This window comes from Serinus canaria, chromosome 5 (assembly GCF_022539315.1).
Source record: "Serinus canaria isolate serCan28SL12 chromosome 5, serCan2020, whole genome shotgun sequence".
Classification (NCBI taxonomy): domain Eukaryota; kingdom Metazoa; phylum Chordata; class Aves; order Passeriformes; family Fringillidae; genus Serinus; species Serinus canaria.
This window is the reverse complement of record NC_066319.1, coordinates 7384402-7402284: the sequence shown is the minus strand read 5'-3', so window position 1 is coordinate 7402284 and position 17883 is coordinate 7384402. Positions and strand designations below refer to the sequence as shown.

The window sequence follows — 17883 nt, the reverse complement described above, 5'->3', positions numbered from 1 at the left end:
TGAGACTTGGAACAGAAATCTGGTCCTGAATTTGGTTTGGGATTTATTGCTCAGCAACTTGGAGCACAGCGAGTCAGCAGCTGGCTCTCTAGCCAAAACACACCGGCAAACAGAGCAGAACTGTCATGGTAACAGTGACACAGAGCGTGCTGCAATGGCACCCTGCTCTCCAGAGGGAATTCCTAAGTGGTACCACAGTAAAAATTATGGCTAATAATAACCTTAATAGTAACTATTGCTGCTACTAATAATAGCACTAATTATATTTATGCTGTAACAACAGCGAGATATATTTGGCTGGGATTTGGTGATTCCAAATTGCTCTTTAAATGTGTCTGGCAGATTTCTTTGTGACCTTTTTGCTGAGGTGTTGCAGCTCCTTCAGCAGTGTAGGGTTAGTCCATGAGCAAAGGTGTTCTGTATTTTTTCCTCTGCAGGTGATGGAAATGTCATTCCCTTATCCCTGAATGTCACTGAAGTTTTAGAAATATGTAACTTATTGTTATTGTTCAAACTGTAGTAATACTTAACTTCAAGTAATATGCAACTTTGTCCTAAATGGCAAAGTTCAGTGTTGGTGATGCAGGAGTTGCTCCACAGCAGGGCATACCCAAAAGGGAAGAAAAGAGTTCCTGAAGCCACTTTGCCAACATGATCAAATCATCATCCCTTGTATTCAGGAACTGATCCTGCAGCCTGTGTCCATGTTGAGTTGAAAGCATCAGGAAAATTGAGAATGGGTTGAAAGCATTCCTCAGGCTTGGTAAAAAATAGTGGGATTTTGCTGCTGTTAAATAATAATCTACAACAGTGTGTGTGACGTTTGTTTCTGTGGTTCTGAATTATGATTGCACCTACAAAGCTGCTACAGGAGGGAGTTTGGGGGTAGTTTTTTGGATATACACTCCTCAATTTGCCTGCTGCAATTTAGGTAAACTACTGTGATGATAGGAGTGGACAGAAACTTTCTAAGCTCTGTCAAAACATAATGTATAACAATACTTGCCAGCACAGCTCTTCTCCCCTCTCTCCTTCATCTTCCTAATTTTCCAACAGTGGCCCCAGCCAGTGTGAGAAAGAGCAGGGAAAGTTCAGGGGAAAAGGAAAAGATGCAATCTGACTGTAGGTGTAACACATCCCCATGCTGCTGTTAAGAATGACACTTCTTGCCTCTCCAGTACTCACAGTGAAAACTGTCACTGCCACCAAAACTAACAATTTATTAAATTATTTTGGCAGCAGTTCAGTGAGGATTTCCAGGCAAACAAACAGGGGAGCTCTGAGACGTCCCTGGCTCTGCTCACTCCAACACCTTCCAGTCCTTAGGCAGTGGGATTTTTACTGGGCCCACATCCCTCACTGCCCAAAAAAGGGTTCTGAGCCAGGATTTCCATCCACCCTCTTTGCCTCAGGTAGAGCCCACACCAACAAGCACCCACCTTCCCTGGGCTCCTTCAGCTGACAGGGTCTTGAGGATAGCTCTGATCTCTCCTAGGCTGGCTCTGGTTTGACAGAGAGCTCCAGTTCCCAGAAGTCCTGGCATGATGTCTTGACCTTTCTCAGCTGCCTGCCTTCTACGAATCAGCCAGCAGCTGATTTTTTCCATCCTGTTTGTGGTTTGATTGTGACTGAAGTCTTAGAATGATTTTTTTCCCCCCAGAAAAATAATAATGAAGATGATAGTGATAATATGTATGGTGTTGTAGGCACCAGAAATGGCATTTTACAATAAGAACTGTTGTACCATTATGATGATACTTTGTCTTCCAATCCAAGAAATGCTCATAAAGACTCCAGTGTTTTTCCTTTTTCTGAAATCCTGTATTTGAACTTCAAGTGACAAGTAGCCTCCTACTGTGCTGGTCCAGCAGCTCTCAGGAATATAAACTTGCAAATTGCAAAAAGTGGAAAGAAGGGGGAGAAGGAAAGAAGACAGACAAATTTTGAAAGTATATATATATTTTTTGAGGACAGAATCCTTTTTTACCCAACACTGGTATCTGAATTTAGTTTTTAACCATTGAAACAAATGGATACTCTGAAAACTCCAGCTAGTTTTGTAAGGCCTCATTCCAGCATTATGAATCTCATTAGGGGAGCCAAAAGTATTTGTTTCCCTGTTGCAGAGCAGTGCTAGATGGCCATGAAGGCACTGAAACCAGCCCCTGTGGCTGTTGCCTGACTCTTTAAATACAGAACAAACTGCATGCAGTGTGTCCCTGGCAGGTCACTGGGAGCACTGCTGGGCTCCTTTTGTGGAGGAGGGTGTGCTCCAGGGGTTATTATAGGACTCCAAGACTTTGGGGTTCACAGGGCTTTTTCTGGCCGTGTCACTGAGTGAAATATTTTGTGACTGGATATAGCACATGGCAAATAGCACTGCAGTGACTGCACAGCACTGTCTGAATTCCCTGGGCAGGGAGTTTTCCCTTGGTTGTGTGCTCTTCCCATCCTGCTGTCCTGATTCCAAGAGCTCCCGTGTGCACCCTCCATCCCCGCCAGCACCGAGAATAACGCGCGTGGAGCTTTGTGTCAAAATACTCATCCTCAGTGGGTGTGCTCTGAAGGAAAAACAGTGTCTGGTGGAATCAGACTTTGTGCAGCCACAGCTTCTTTTGGTTTATTCCATTATCCCAGGAAGTTACACAGAAATGAACTCAGTGGCACCCCTCATGCAATAATTTACCTGTTATTTCAGGTGTATGGCAGCAAAGGGAGAATGTCAGGGAAGAGCTGCTGGGATGTGCTCTGCTGAGATGTGGCAGCCAAGAGGTTCTAGATGGCCACGCTGTTGCAATCAGCATTTGTAGGACACACACATTCAGGAGGGACACTTGGCTGTGTTCCAGTCAATGGAGAGAATCAATCACAGGTTGGTCCTGGAAATTATTAAAAATACCAAAGCCTTCATTCTGTTGTTGACTGCCTTGTTAAAGACTTTTTTTTTTTTCCCTCAAGACAATCTTCAAATTGGTCATTTCTAATTTGCACTTATCTCATTCTGCTTATTATTAAGCAGTCGCAAGTCAGGTAAGTGTCTGAACTGATCCCCTGGGGATCTCTTCCCTCAGAGCTCATTAGCAGAATGGAAACTGTATATTCTCCTGGTCCAAAGATAAACATATTCTGAAATGCCAGAAAATTCATAATCTTCACTATTCATTTGTCCTAGGGTGACTGTTATCCCCATTCGTGTGTATGTAATTTATGCTGGGTATTATGTGTTGTGCCTTTCAGACTGGCAGAGTGAGAGTTTTGTTTTGGGCCTCTTATCAGCCACTCGGCGGGATATCCAGATAGCACCAGTGCATGTTGCTGCCTTTTTGCTTTTTGCCCTGCTTTTCGCTTTCGCTCTGGTTTCTGCTTCGCTTCTGCTTTGCTTGCTCTTGCTTTTTCCCCCCTTCTCATTAGTTACTTTAGCTAAATAGTCCAAATTCCTTTCTGGACTGTTCCCCCCACCCCGTTGGACCTGCTGACTGCTCCGGACTGGGATTTGGAAACACCGAGAGGTTACACCTTGTGGCTGCAGCAGCTGCCTCAGCGCCGGAGGGACTGATAACAGCCAACCCCCAGGAGAGACTTTTATGAATTTGTCATCTTTCTCAGAGCAGTGGAAGAGTGGTGTCATCCGGTATTGTTCATTGTGTGTGCTGGGGGGTGCTGTGCTTGTCAAATAAACAGGTTCTTTCCACCTCTCTCGGAGGAATTCTTCCCGAACCGGTTGGGGGAGGGGGCCGTGTGGGTTTGCTTTTGGAGAAGCCCTTTTTGGGGATTCTCTCCCAAATTTGCCCTAAACTGGGACATCATTGCTGAGAGCTGAGGAGGCTTCATGGAGCAAATTGACTCAGAGCCTGGTCCTGTCCCTCTTTTACCTATGGGAACAAAAGCAAACCCTGTGGGAAATGGGCTCTCAGAGCAGCATGAGGAATCATCCAAAAGGAGATGAACAGACTTTGCTGTTTTCTTTTGTCTTTTCTTGAGGTGCATGGATTAATTCCTGTAATGCTGATGCTTCTATAGCTCTCAAACCTTTATTAGTGAAGTGAGAAAGATGGGAGTAAAAATAGTATTGAAGTGGCTGACTGGAACAAAGCTGCTCTTGGGCCTTGAATAGCAAGGGGAATTAAATGATTAAATGAAAAATCAAGCCATGCCATCTCTGCTGGTTTCTTGGTGTCAAGGGGATTTTTCTGGGCAAGGATCATTCATCCAAATCTTATTTACTTGTAACTCCTGTGATGTGAACTCGGAGTGAGAACTGGCTGCCATTGTGATCTGCCTGGCCTGTTACTCAACAGCACAAAGAGAGTGAGTAACAAAACCTGTAGCAAATCCCCTGGACAGGTCTGCTGACAGATGACTGACGTGTCTGCTGACAGGTAACTTGTTTTACACACTGCTGCAATATGCTCCTCAACTACAGAGCTCAGCTGTAGACCTCCTCAGCTTTGCTTTCCCAAAAAAGGGGAAGGAAATACAATTGTGCTCCCACTGAAGGAAGAAAAAGACTTTCCCTTGATATTAATGGAAATAGGGAAAGATTTTCAGTCACCTAGAGATGCTGCAAACTGAAAAGATGTGTATCCTTGAACACTATGCTGGAGACAAAGAGAACACTGCATTTTATTTTACTTTGTTCAATGTTGTTTGGCCATAGAAATAGAAAGATAGTCTCAACAGCAGCAAAAAGCTAGAGCATCCAAACACAGTGTTAAAGGTATTTCTTAATTCTTTTGTCTGGTTATGAAAGGTTTTGAAAGGCATCTTACCTCAGCTCATCCAGCACATCACAGCAGAGGGTCAGGATTTCTACTTCTGACATGTTTCTGCTGTCACTACCCTCAAACAAGGCAGAATTTGGTGAGTAACCTCCATGCTGGCTGATCTTCAAGCTCTAGAGCTGTTACCTGTGCATAGCGCATGGCTTGCAGTTTGCTTTTCAAAAACTCACCCATCAAAACCGTACCGATGTTTCTGGCTGGCTCCATCAGGAGTGATGTCTGCCCTGGTTTTATACCTGTTTTTAGGGCTTTTTGTGTGCCAGAGTGAAAGATAAAGCTGTTGCCACTGCTAATACCACTGGTGGTATCAGGAAAGCAGATTTGTTTCACAGTTGTGACACTAAAGGTCAACTGGAAAAGCTGGGCTCCTGCATGCTCAGAGAGGCTGTGGGTTGTACATCTGTGTCCATATATGTTCTGACAGGCTCTAAGTGCTGCTTTGCTGGGGACTTTGAAAATTCAGCAATACACGTCATTTGCTTACAGCAGCCAGTTTTCTTCACTTTAGCCATGGGTAAAAAATGATTCATGCAAGAGAGGCCACATGTTGAACAGATTGGTGTAAACCAATTCTGCTAGGCTCAAAGTCAGCTAAAACATTCTCACACAAAAAGTCAACTTAAGCTACTATTTCCCACAAAAATAATAATAAAAATAGGCTTAACAAACACTTACTCTGATTCTCAAAACTCATTTTTCTATTATGTTTCCTTTTTCCAGCTTTGTTTGGCAGAGTACCAAGTAATGTATCAGCAAAAGTATGTGTGTCATAATCTGACAAAAGGAAAAAAATGTATATTTTTAGTTTTAAAGTGTTTATAATTTCAATAGATGAAAAGCATACAGGACAAGGAAGGACTAAATAGCAGATGCAGAAATCTCAGCAGTGAGTATGAAAGTATCAGCGTGTGAGCTTCAGCCTAAGAGTGAGTCTGGCTGGGAATAAACATTTCCAAAGACCAACATTAGTAACTGGAGCCTCCTGAGCTTGATATTTCTCCATCTGTGTTCCTAGCAGACTTCCCTCCCAAACTTTGGTTCAAACTACACGAGGATGAGGGGCATGGGACTGTGAGAAAACCCCAGAACATGTTTGTCGCCAGAAGGATCTGCCTGGATGGATGGCTTCCCACTGTCCCATCCCACTGAGCCCTGCTCTTCAGGGACCAAACTCCAGTGGTGCTCCTGGGGACTCCTCAGGTCTCCACCATCTCCACTCATCCCAGCATCCAGTTAGGGTCTGGCTGGTGTCTGGGGATGCAGCTTCCATGGAGGGTGCTTGTCCTGAGAATGAATAAGGGAGCAGAACAGCTACAGGGAAAAAGAAAGGACAGTGGACAACAGGCAGCACATGCAGCCAGAGCAGCTGATAATGGAGCAAAATCCACTGGGTGGAGAAAACTGCTGGAAATACAGAGAAGGGCTGGAATTTATTGCTCAGGACAACACACAGAAAAGCATGGAGCAAAGCTGCAACCTGGGAAACAGAGATTGGGATTACATCTTCTGGGAAAGCAGAAGGTGTAATAGATTGTCTGGATGTGGTGTTTCACCGCAGAGCTGTTCACATGCCAGGAAGACAAGGGAATGGCTTGCCAGGACCATGTCAGGTAGCTTGTCAGTGGCCTTGGGTCTCCCAGAAGGCCACCCCACACCTCTGCAGTGATGCTGAAGGGACATCAGCGCACAGAACAAACAAACCAAGCACAGCAGCTGAGGAAGGGCTGCCACAGCGCCGAGCGGAGCATCCAGAAAGTCAGAGGTCTGGGCCTTGATCTCCTGCAGCAGTAGGTATAGGTGAGCAGTGAGGACACAAGCTGGAAGTGTGATTTGCAGCCTCTGAGCTCCCTACAGGAGCCCACACAGACGGGCACAGTCGTGTCCTCTCTGCTTGACACGGGGATGTGGCACTGCAGGAGCTCCCCCACAGCAGAGGGAGTAGCTGCTGGGAGCATCCACACCCATCCCAAACCAAGGCATGCTCAGTCCCCTCCCTGAATCCATCCAAACACACCAGAGGGAGGATTTTGCTGCCTTTATTGCCTGCCTGGTGCTGTGGCTGCCCGCTGCTATACCCCACTGCCCCTCTCCGATGGGAACAGAGCCGCATGGGCAGGGACAATGAGGCTAAAACATAAAACACAGATAAACTCCAACCTCTCCCCTTCCCAAGGTGGCAAAGGACAAGCCCAGCAAGTACTTCTGACACAGTAGCTGTGCGTGCTGTAGCTGAAATAAGTGTTTTCCCTGAAGTTGTTGATGACAAGGCATGAAGCAGGGACTCACCTGGGGTCCGTGCACACAGTGAGACAGTGACCGCAGACACCTTTTCAGACAAACCAAAAAACCAAAAACCCCCCTTTCTTCTTTTTTTTAGTCAGACTAATGGTCTGTTCCCACCACAGGTGATACTCTGTCCTCCCCTGTTCCATGCAGCTCAGAGGGCCCCTGGCTGTGCCCAGCTGCCAGGCAGGCAAAAGGCAGCAGGGACTCCTGGTTCCTCACTGTGAGGAACCCACCAGCAAAAAGAGATCAAACAGATCCGCTGCAAACAGAGAGGGGAGGAAGGCACAGTGCCCTGCTGCTGGCTGGGCTCTGGCTGTGTGTGTGTGTGCTGTGTGCTGTGTGCTGTGTGTGCTCTGTGTGTGTGTGTGTGTGTGTGTGTGTGTGTGTGTGTGTGTGTGTCTGTGTGTGTGCTCTGTGTGTGTGCTCTCTGTGTGTGTGTGTGTGTGTGTGTGTGTGTGTGTGTGGTGTGTGTGTGTGTATGTGTGCGTGGGTGTGTGTGTGTGTGTGTGTGTGTGTATGTGTGTGTGTAGTCTGTGTGTGTGTGTGTGGTGTGTGTGTGTGTGTGCTTGTGTGTGTGTGTGTGTGGCTGTGTGTGTGTGTGTGTGACTCTGTGTGGTGTGATGTGTGTATGTGTGTGTGTGTGCTTGTGGTGTGTGTGTGTGTGTGTGTGTGTCTGTGTGTGTGTGTGTGTGTGCGTGTGTGTGTGTGTGTGACTCTGTGTGTGTGTGGTGTGTATGTGCTGTGTGTCTGTGTGTGTGTGTGTGTGTGTGTGTGTGTGTGTGTGTGTGTGTGTGTGTGTGTGTGTGCTCTGTGTGTGTGTGTATGTGTGTGTGTGTGCTCTGTGTGTGTGCTCTGTGTGTGTGTACTCTGTGTGTGTGTGTACTCTGTGTGTGTGTGTGCTGTGTGTGTGTGCTCTGTGTGTGTGAGTGTGCTATGTGTGTATGTGTGTTGTGTGTGTGTGTGTGCGTGCTCTGTGTGTGTGTGTGCTCTGTGTGTGTGAGTGTGTGTGTGTGCATGCTCTGTGTGTGTGTGCTGTGTGTGTGTGTATGTGTGTGTGTGTACTCTGTGTGTGTGTGAGTGTGTATGTGTGTGTGTGCTCTGTGTGTGTGTGCGTGCGTGCTCTGTGTGTGTGTGTGCTCTCTGTGTGTGTGAGTGTGTGTGTGTGTGCTGTGTTTGCTTTGTGTGTGTGTGTGCTCTGTGTGCTCTGTGTGTGTGTGTGCTGTGTGTGCTCTGTGTGTGTGTGTGCGTGTGCTCTGTGTGCTCTGTGTGTGTGTTTGCTTTGTGTGTGTGTGCTCTGTGTGTGTGTGTTTTGTGTGTGCTGTGTGTGTGCTCTGTGTGCTGTGTGTGTGTGCGTGTGCTGTGTGTGTTTGCTCTGTGTGTGTGCTGGGTGTGTGTGTGTGTATGTGTGTGCGTGCTGTGTGTGTGTGTGAGTGTGTATGTGTGTGTGTGTGCTGTGTGTGTGTGCTGCTGTGTGTGTGTGTGCTGTGTGTGTGTGCTCTGTGTGTGTGTGTGTGTGGCTGTGTGTGGGTGTGTGTGTAGTGTGTGTATGCTGTGTGTGTGCTGTGTGTGTGTGCTGTGTGTGTGTGTGGGTGTATGCATGTGTTGTGTGTGCTGTGTGTGTGTTTGCTTGTGTGTGTGTGTGTGCTGTGTGTGCTGTGTGTGTGTGCTTGTGTGTGTGTGTGTGTGTGTGGTGTGTGTGTGTGCTCTGTGTGTGTGTGTGTGTGTGTGAGTGTGTGTGTATGCTGTGTGTGTGTGTGTGTGTGTGTGCTGTGTGTGTGTGTGCTCTGTGTGTGTGTGTGGTGTGTGCTCTGTGTGTGTGTGTGTGTGGTGTGTGTGCTGTGTGTGTGTGTGTGTGCTGTGTGTGTGTGTGCTCTGTGTGTGTGTGTGCTGTGGTGTGCTGTGTGCTTGTGTGTGTGTGTGTGCTCTGTGTGCTCTGTGTGTGTGTGTGTGTGTGTGCTCTGTGTGTGTGTGCTGTGTGTCTGTGTGCTCTGTGTGTGTGTGTGTGTGTGTGTGTGCTCTGTGTGTGTGTGTGTGTGTGTCTGTGTGTGTGTGTGTGCTGTGTGTGCTGTGTGTGTGTGCTGTGTGTGTGTGTGTGTGTGGTGTGTGTGTGTTGTCTGTGTGTGGTGTGTGTGTGTGTATATGTGTGTGCATGCTCTGTGTGTGTGTGAGTGTGTATGTGTGTGTGTGTGCTGTGTGTGTGTGCTGTGTGTGTGTGTGCTGTGTGTGTGTGCTCTGTGTGCTCTGTGTGTGTGCTGTGTGTGTGAGAGTGTGTGTGTATGCTGTGTACTGTGTGTGTTCTGTGTGTGTGCTGTGTGTGCATGTGTTGTGTGTGCTCTGTGTGTGTTTGCTTTGTGTGCTGTGTGTGTGCTGTGTGTGCTGTGTGTGCTCTGTGTGCTCTGTGTTCTCTGTGTGTGTGTGTGCTCTGTGTGTGCTCTGTATGCTGTGTGTATGCTGTGTGTGTGTGTGAGAGAGAGTGTGTGTATGCTGTGTGTGCTGTGTGTGTGCTGTGTGCGTGTATGTGTGTGTGTGTGCTCTGTGTGTGTGTGCTCTGTGTGCTCTGTGTGTGTGTTTGTGTGTGCTCTGTGTGTGCTGTGTGTGTTTGCTCTGTGTGTGTGTATGCTTTGTGTGTGCTCTGTGTGCTCTGTGTGTCTGTGTGTGTGCTGTGTGTGCTGTGTGTGTTCTGTGTGCTGTGTGTGTGTGTGTGTGCTCTGTGTGCTGTGTGTGTTTGCTGTGTGTGTGTGCTGTGTGTGTGCTCTGTGTGCTCTGTGTGCTCTGTGTGTGTGTGTGCTGTGTGTGCTCTGTGTGTGTGTGCTCTGTGTGCTGTGTGTGTTTGCTGTGTGTGTGTATGTGTGCTGTGCGCTGGGCTCTGGCTGTGTGTGTGCTGTGCAGGAGGCACAGGCATCGCTGGCTGAGCTGTGTGTGTGTGTGCTCTGTGTGTGTGTGCTGTGTGCTGGTCTGTGTTTCTGTGTGTGTGTCTGTGCTCTGTGTGTGTGCTGTGTGCTGGTGTGTGTTTCTGTGTGTGTGTCTGTGCTCTGTGTGTGTGCTGTGTGCTGCGCTCTGGCTGTGTGTGTGTGTGCTGTGTGTGTGTGAGTGTGTGCTGTGTGTGTGTGTTTGTGTGCTGTGTGTGTGTGTGTGCTGTATGTGAGTGAGTGTGAGTGTGCTGTGCAGGAGGCACAGGCAGCGCTGGCTGGGCTCTGTGTGTGTGTGTGTGCGCGCTGTGCAGGAGGCGCAGGTGGGACACCCCAGCTCTCCCAGTGACCCCAGGCATTGCAGGCAGCCTCCTCTCCCAGGACCACTGCCCTGCTCACACACACATGTGGAGGCAGCCAGATGTGAAGGGCAGAGATCTTTCCCAGTCTCTGCCCCTCTGCAGAGCACTGGGTGCTTGTTCTCCAAAAGCATTGTCATTAAAAGGGGTGTAGGCAAAGGGGGTGCTGGGGTGCCTTTTTGCTGTGTCTTCGTAGCATGAAAACAGGGTGAAAGGGATTTTTCCCTCTTCCATTACAGCCCCCCATCCTTCCAGACCAAAGGATCTCAGTGAAATATTTGCCTTCAGGAGAAAAGCTCATGAGCAATAACTTTCAGGGTCATTTACATTTACTGGAGCTAATAAATATGTAAATTGATTTTTAAATTGTAGACCTGGATCTCTTCAGAAAGGCAGACACAGAGCCCGATTTGGATGGTTGCTAAGCCAGTGTAATTACAACATATTATTGTAATGATTCCTCCTTCTTTTCCCTTTTTCCTTCAGAATCAATGATATGGGGCTTGAACCTGGGTATGGGTCTGAATTCTGTGGATCCTTTCCTCTTTCTTATACTTTAAACCTAGAGGAACTTGGAAACAAGAGCTGTCTGAACTGTGACATCCACATATGCTTTTTAGGGAAGAGAGCCAATACAGAAATGGAGACATTTTACCTGGTTTAATATCTAAGTTGTTGCTGAGAAAGTGTCCACCAGGAGTGGGGACACATAGCAGCAGGACAAGGCAGGATATGGAAGATTCAGAATTAATTATGGGATGATCTGGAGACACCCAACTCCCCTTCAATGCCTGAAAGCCGATGGCACATTGGCGGGTCAGTCCCTCTCTGGCCTGGGCCACCTGACACTGATTTTTGGCTTCCATGGGGAATATCCTGCTTTAATGGTTTCTTGCGGCAATAACTTCTGACTGACAATGTCTGTGTTACAGCACTGAGAGCTGCAGTGAGCATCTTCCACCTGCCATTTACACCTGGTGAAAACTGGGAGTGGTGTGGTTCTGCTTTGCCTCCATCCCTGTGGGGTTTTTCCCAGGTGCAAGCAAGAAAAAACAGAGGGTTTTGGAGCAGCAGCACCAGGGTTTCACAGGCAGCCTGCACACAAGCCCACACGCATGTGGATATAGACAATTTGAAAGCAAACCCACACCTCATGGTTTCATTCTTAGCTGGAAACTCATTGCTTTTCCTCTCAGAAAAGTTCACTGGGAGACTTTATGGAAAGCCGGATGTCTAATCCTGTGGCAAGTTTAACAATGGAGCTGCAGAAGCATCCCTTATTAATCTTTGTGGCAATGTCACCTGATGCTCTGCATTCCCTGTGTAACCATTTAGGACCTGACATTGCAAACATAAGGACCGGAACCTCACAGGGTGTTCTAGGGCCCATTTCCATACTTCCCAGAGGGATGAATCATCCTCTTCCCAGCCTCCAGGGCACATCCCTAACTCAAGTTTGAAGGATGCTTAGAGCTCACTTTGCTTTGGGCCAGGCAGAGCTGCTGCCTGTGGCAGGAAGGCCAAGCAGAGCCAGCCCTGGGCCATCAGCCACCGGCCCTGGGCCACCCCTGTGCTGCAGGAGAGAAGCTGCTGGGGAGGTGTGTAAGTAGAAGTGCCACTCCTGTTCCTCATCCCTCAGAAGGTAAATAAACTTAATCCCAAATCCACCCGCTGCTGTTTGCGAAGAGCAAATAATTGAGAGTTTGAAGTGAGGTGGGATCACAGCACCCTGAGGAGCCTGGGGAAGGAGAAGTGCCCAGCACAGCCTGCAGAGCAGGGCAGCTTCCAGGCCTGGCAGCAGCTGGTCTCTGCCTGAAAAAAGATGAAAAAGATGCCCTCTTTCTCTGAACAAGGGGTGGCTTATGTCCTGACTGCTCGCTTAAAGCCAAGCAGAAAATAGCTCTGTACAAGACAGTGGGATGTGCTGGAAGTGAGCAGAGAGAAACTGTACCTCACAAGTGGAGGGACTGGCAATGGTGGTGGGTGAAAGGTTATTCCCAGTACCACCCCAGACTTTGCATCCACAGCTGAGCCACTCGGCCGATCAGGTGCAAGGCAGGTCTGGATGGACCTGATGGAAATAAAATACCTGTGCATTTCACATACCTGTGGATTTCACAGAATCACAGAACTCTTAGGGTTGGAACAGGCCTTCAAGATCATCTCATTCCAACCCCTGCTACACTTCCCACTAGACCAGGCTGCTCAAAGCCCTGTCCAACCTGGAACATTTCTAGGGATGAGGCATTTTCACCTCCACAGTGAAAAATCTACATTGTGCTGTCTTTGAGCACGCACGGAGGAGTGAACTTGCTTGAGGCTGGGATAGAAACTACACCGAGGAGATTGCAATCACCCCAAAGCAGCGGCATGTGCACCTCACAAGAAGAAATAAAAGCACATCATCTAAGTTTGCTCAGGTTTAGCGAAGGTCAGAGATTTTCGCACCTAGGTGAGCTGTCATCTGCCTCGGGGCAATTCTCTTTTCTCTCGCATCCTCTGCTGGAACAGCGGGAGAGCTTTACTGGCGTGAAAGACTAAACTGGCTTCAGGCTGTAAAGGACTTGAGTCACAAACCACTTCTCCCCCCTCCTCCCGAAACACGCTTTCTTATTAATTCAGGACCTTCCAAAATTGTCCTCGTGTCTCCTCACCTGTTTGTGCTGAAAACCTGTGGAGGGCCGAGGCTTAAGCTATGGGAGGTGACAAAACATATGGGATTTGCTCGAAGCAAAGTAGTTCTAAACTGATGGGCTCAAAACTTCTCCTTTTAAATACTGAGGAAACTTCATTTCCAGGAACCTAAACCACATGAAGCAATTACCTAAGAACAAATGCATCACCAAAACACAACAGCAGCAGTAGTAGCAGCATGGAAGTAAAGATTGAAAAAAACCCATTCCGTTAAAAAGTGCTGCAGTACTTGCACGAGTGGGCAGCCTCTAGGCTCTGGAATAAACTTGTGTCACCACAGTCCCTGACAGTACAGTGACCAAGAGGGAGGAGCTCCACATGTCTGGTACTCCACATTTCTTAAAGGGATATTTAGAACCAAAAAACTTTGTCACTGCTTTTGAACACTTGCTGCTTTTTAAAATGTTTTCCTCTATTAAAACCTTAGTCCTTTCCTTTGTTTTGGGTGGGTTTTTTTGGTTGGGTTTTATTGTTTTGTTTTGTTGCAGTTGTTTTGGTTTTTTTGCAAGTTCTTTTATTTTTCATTTCTTAAACCTCTCATTCAAAAACTCTTTTGGCTTTTAATGAAGGGAATTTTGTTTCTGCATCCAGCAAACTGTAAACCATGTCGCTTGGATACAGCAAAAAGCTGAAATTCCACAGATTTACATAGTCATACAATGTGTTGGGGGCAAAGTGTGCTGGGCATTCTTTGATTTTTGTATCTTGCATTAGCATTTGTAGGCATTTGAGAAAGAGAAAAATATAAAGAAAGGAGATATAGAGGGGAAAGAAAGAGAGGGAAAGAGAGGGAAAGAGAAAAAGAGAGAAGGAAAGAGAGAGAGAAAGAGAGAGAGGAAAAAAGAGCAAGAAAGAAAGAAAGAAAGAAAAGAAAGAAAGAGAGAGAGAGAGAGAGAAAGGTTGCTGTGATTAACGTAAAATATGACCTTTTCTTTCTAAAAGTTTGTGCTGTCCCTCATGTTTAGCACCAGTGCTGCTCACCCTTTCCCTTCAAGACCCTTCAGAGCTGTTAAGCATCAAGGGGTGATAATTTGACTTTCAGCTAAGCCGGAGGGCTGCAGCAGACAGCAGTAGGTGGTGATGTAATAGGTACCAACGCACATGGATATATAAATATCGTGGCTAGGGCTAAAGCGCTATGGCTGAGCAGCTATAGAAGAAGAGCAGCACTTCAGACAAGACTCCTGGAGTTGAGATCAAGTTCAGAAGCTCTTGCTCCCGGGATTTCCTCTCCATGCAGCCAGCCCAGGGAAACCTCAGATCCTCAGGGGATTGAGCACTAAGCTCCCTCCCCTCCCTCTCCGCTTTGCTTTCTGGTCTTCTTTTTTCCTCCTTTTTAATTTTTTTTTTTTTTCTGTTTGGCTTTTGGTCTGTTTTCTTTTTTTTTCCTCCCCTTCTTTGACCTCAGCATAAAGTGGGAGCTGGGGGCAGAGCGTATTTTCGGAGCGACCGGCGGCCGGCCCGCGGCTACCCGCCCCAAAACCGGGATGCCTCTCCCCGCGGCGCTGCTCCCGGCGCTGCTCCTCGGGCTGCTGTGGCCAGGGGCGGTGCGTGGCCGGTCGCCCCCGGGTCGCCTCCCCGCCGGGCCCCGCCAGCGCCGCTGGGACGCCGCTCTTTTCGCCCGCTCCGTCGCTCGCCTCCCGGCGGAGCGCCGCGATGCCGCCCGCGACGGCGACTACCTCCTGGGCATCAAACGGCTGCGGCGCCTCTACTGCAACGTGGGCATCGGCTTCCACATCCAGGTGCTGCCCGACGGCCGCATCGATGGGATTCACAGCGAGAATCGATACAGTAAGCTGCCGACAACCCTCGCGGCGGGGCGAGCGAGACGCTCCGCGCCCGCGGGACGGCCGGAGGGCAGTTCTGCGGGAGTGGAGCGACTGACCTGCCCCGGAGAGCGGCATGTCCCGAAAGGAGGGTGGGTGCATGGCAGACCTCGAGCTTCCCTCAAAAGTCCGGCCGCAGGCAGCACCGCGGGGCTGCGCCCCTCGGCTGCCCCGCGGCTGGCGGGGCGGCACGGAACCCATCGGGAGGTCCGGAGCCCATCGGGAGCTCCGGAGCAGCTCGTCGGGCTCTCGGGAGGGGTCGTCGGCGCTGCTCAGTGCCCTGTTGTCCCCTTGCCGCCGTCAGGCATCAGGTGTCGGGGTTGCCTCAGCATCTGGAGGATCCGCGGTGCCATGGGCCGCCCACTCCGAGCAGGGGCTGGGGTGAAGCTAGCTCGCCCCTAAACTTGAAAAGCATCTGCTGGGGACTTAACCCCGTGGCCCCATGACTCTGATATCCAACTGAAACAATAAGATCCGGGAGTGGGGATATAAGCTGCATGATGACAAATGTTTCATTTGCCCTAAGCATACTCTGGTTTATTTTAACCTTGCCTACACAAGAGGATGCCTGGGGGCAAAATAAAAATAGACACTTAGCTAAAAGAAGAGCCCCCCAGCATGGGGCATAGGACAGCATGTGGAGTATGAGGTGTGGGGTTTGGGGCTCTGTGGACACCCACAGCAGTACTGGGATGTGGGGATGCACACTGGGGATGGCAGCCTGTGGATGAGCGTGGCACTGTCACCACATGCTCCAGGGCACACCCTTTTGTCCCCCTGATTTCTGTGTCTCCTGTGTAGGTCTGCTGGAAATTTCTCCTGTGGAAAGAGGTGTGGTGAGCATATTTGGTGTCAAAAGTGGACTCTTCGTGGCCATGAACAGCAAAGGCAAGCTCTATGGATCTGTAAGTAGCCACTGAGTGTGTGCCTGGGGAGGAGATGGTGGTCAGTTGGGGTGAGACGTGTGCTAAAAGCTGCCCAAGCTCCATCCTTGCCCATCCTGGGTCGGGCAGCACAGAGCAGCCCTTCCTGCCTTGCCAACAGAAGGTGTGCTGCCCAGTTATGCTGCTCACTGAGCTTTTGGAGTGAAACCCCCTGTTCTGCATTACACTTCCTTGGTTCTCATATAAAAACTGCAGTCACCGAGCCATGGCTGCACATCTTGCCTGACTCACAGACAGACAGATCAGTCATTTGTGTGGCAAGACCACAAGCCAGGCTTAGTCCATCTATTTGTTATATCTAAGTACAAACAGCCTTAGGCAGGTGTGGCAATCACTTCATCTCTCAGAGGGCACGTGGACTTGTGATCAGCCAGGCCCCACGAGTGACCCTTTATGATGTGATCAATCAGTGACTATTGATCACTCTTTGTTAATGCTCTTGAACAGACAGACAGTTCCCGTGGCAGTTCAGCATCCTTGGTGTCTGAACTTCTGTTTAGGAGAAGGAAGATCCATTAGGAAGGCAATACAGACCTTCTTTTATGTGGAATGTTTGGAAAAGATAGCGACATCTTGTACAATGTACTTGAGGTGGACAATAACAGGGTGTATCTCTGCTTGTGTTGAGCTGTCTTCCTGCTTTTGAGTTCAGCTCTGTACAAGTGACTGTGATCAGCATAACTTTAAAGTTGTTTTAAAGTCTCCTTTCCCACCCATGAATTTCCCATGTTATGTTTCCCAAGTGAAGAGACTTGGGCTGAGGAAGAGCCAAACAATGTCAGAGTTAACTGGGGCATTTTCACATGAAGGCATGAGGCATCCAGAATTATTTTCTGGGCCATTGGTCCTGTTGTGGAGGATTGTGCCTTATACGAAAGCCAGGCAGAATCAGCCACCAAAATGCATCCTTTCTTAGGGATACTGCTGCCTTGGTGTCCTAGGTAAAATAATCCCTAGTGTAGTGTTCAGCTTGGCAGGCTGAGGCCTCTCTCACAAGCCCTGAGGTTTTTGCCCAACAATAAGAGATGAGTTCATCTGTCCCTTTCCAGATAAGACACTTGCAAGACCTGTCCCTCTTTGTACGTACTTGCAGATGAAACCACATCCCTGAAAGGTTGCCTGCTGCCAGATCTGTTTACCTGATCCATTAACCTAAGTTATCCAGACCCTACCTTTGATTTTAAATCTAAAGAAGCAAAAAATACTGTCCGTGATGAGCGGCTTTAAAACGTCTCTTTCTCCTCAAGCAACATAGGACAGTGCCCGTATTCTGGATTTTCTGGAGCCTCTCAGGCAATTTATTGCTGGTGGGACAACCAGGAGCAATTCAATGAGCAGGACCATGGGACTGGGCTTGGGCCATACCCACCTCAGCTCTGTTCAGGTGATCCTGTCCCTCCCATGGGTGTCCTTCCCACCTTTAGATGTATGTCCCTGGCCTAGGCACAGCATCCCTAATTGATCCTCTGGCTCCTGAGTCCTGTTTGAAGCTTCAGAGGCCACTTCAAAAGATTACTAAGTGGAGGGGGCTCACCTGCACATTTGCCCACAACACACCTTCTTACACCTGGCAGCAAGAATATTTCCACACCTGATGTTTAAAATTCCTTCCCTCTCATTCTTTCCTTTTCATTTCAGGCCCATTTCAATGATGAGTGCAAATTCAAAGAGATTCTCCTGCCAAACAACTACAATGCTTATGAATCCAGGATTTATCCTGGGATGTACATAGCCCTGAGCAAAAATGGAAGAACAAAGAAAGGCAATAAAGTATCTCCCACAATGACAGTGACACATTTTCTTCCTAGAATCTGAGACATCTCCCTTCAGACCTACCTCAGCACAGGGGAAGACACAGAACAGAACATCTTTGGGGAAAAGAAACATTGTGCACTTTTACTGGAGAGTTTTATGCAAGAGTAGGTGTAAGATATTTAAGTTAATTATTTAAATCTGTATATATTGTCACAAAATTTATTTATAGTTACTTTTTTTAAATTTTAATCTGAAAACAAAACAAACCTCCAACCCAAGGTCTTTCATTTCATGGTGCAACAGTAGAAGTCTTCTGCTCAGTGGTTTAT

The 17883-nt window shown here is 48.2% G+C and overlaps 1 protein-coding gene across 1 annotated transcript; it reads left to right on the top strand.

Annotated features, from left to right (window-relative positions):
- Positions 1–6038: 6038 nt before the first annotated feature.
- Positions 6039–17614, top strand: FGF4 (fibroblast growth factor 4). The gene is made up of 4 exons (XM_009097187.2): positions 6039–6172; positions 14438–14820; positions 15657–15760; positions 17438–17614. Exons 1-4 carry the CDS (start codon positions 6039–6041, stop codon positions 17612–17614), a joined length of 798 nt encoding a protein of 265 aa, XP_009095435.2.
- Positions 17615–17883: the final 269 nt, after the last annotated feature.

Excerpts from the sequence above, each read along its gene's own strand:
- FGF4 (XM_009097187.2), top strand. The coding sequence starts at position 6,039 with ATGCAGCTTCCATGGAGGGTGCTTGTCCTGAGAATGAATAAGGGAGCA. Across the intron at positions 6,173-14,437 it reads AATGGAGCAAAATCCACTGG|CATAAAGTGGGAGCTGGGGG; the intron begins GTGGAGAAAACT and ends CTTTGACCTCAG. Across the intron at positions 15,761-17,437 it reads AAGGCAAGCTCTATGGATCT|GCCCATTTCAATGATGAGTG; the intron begins GTAAGTAGCCAC and ends TTTTCATTTCAG.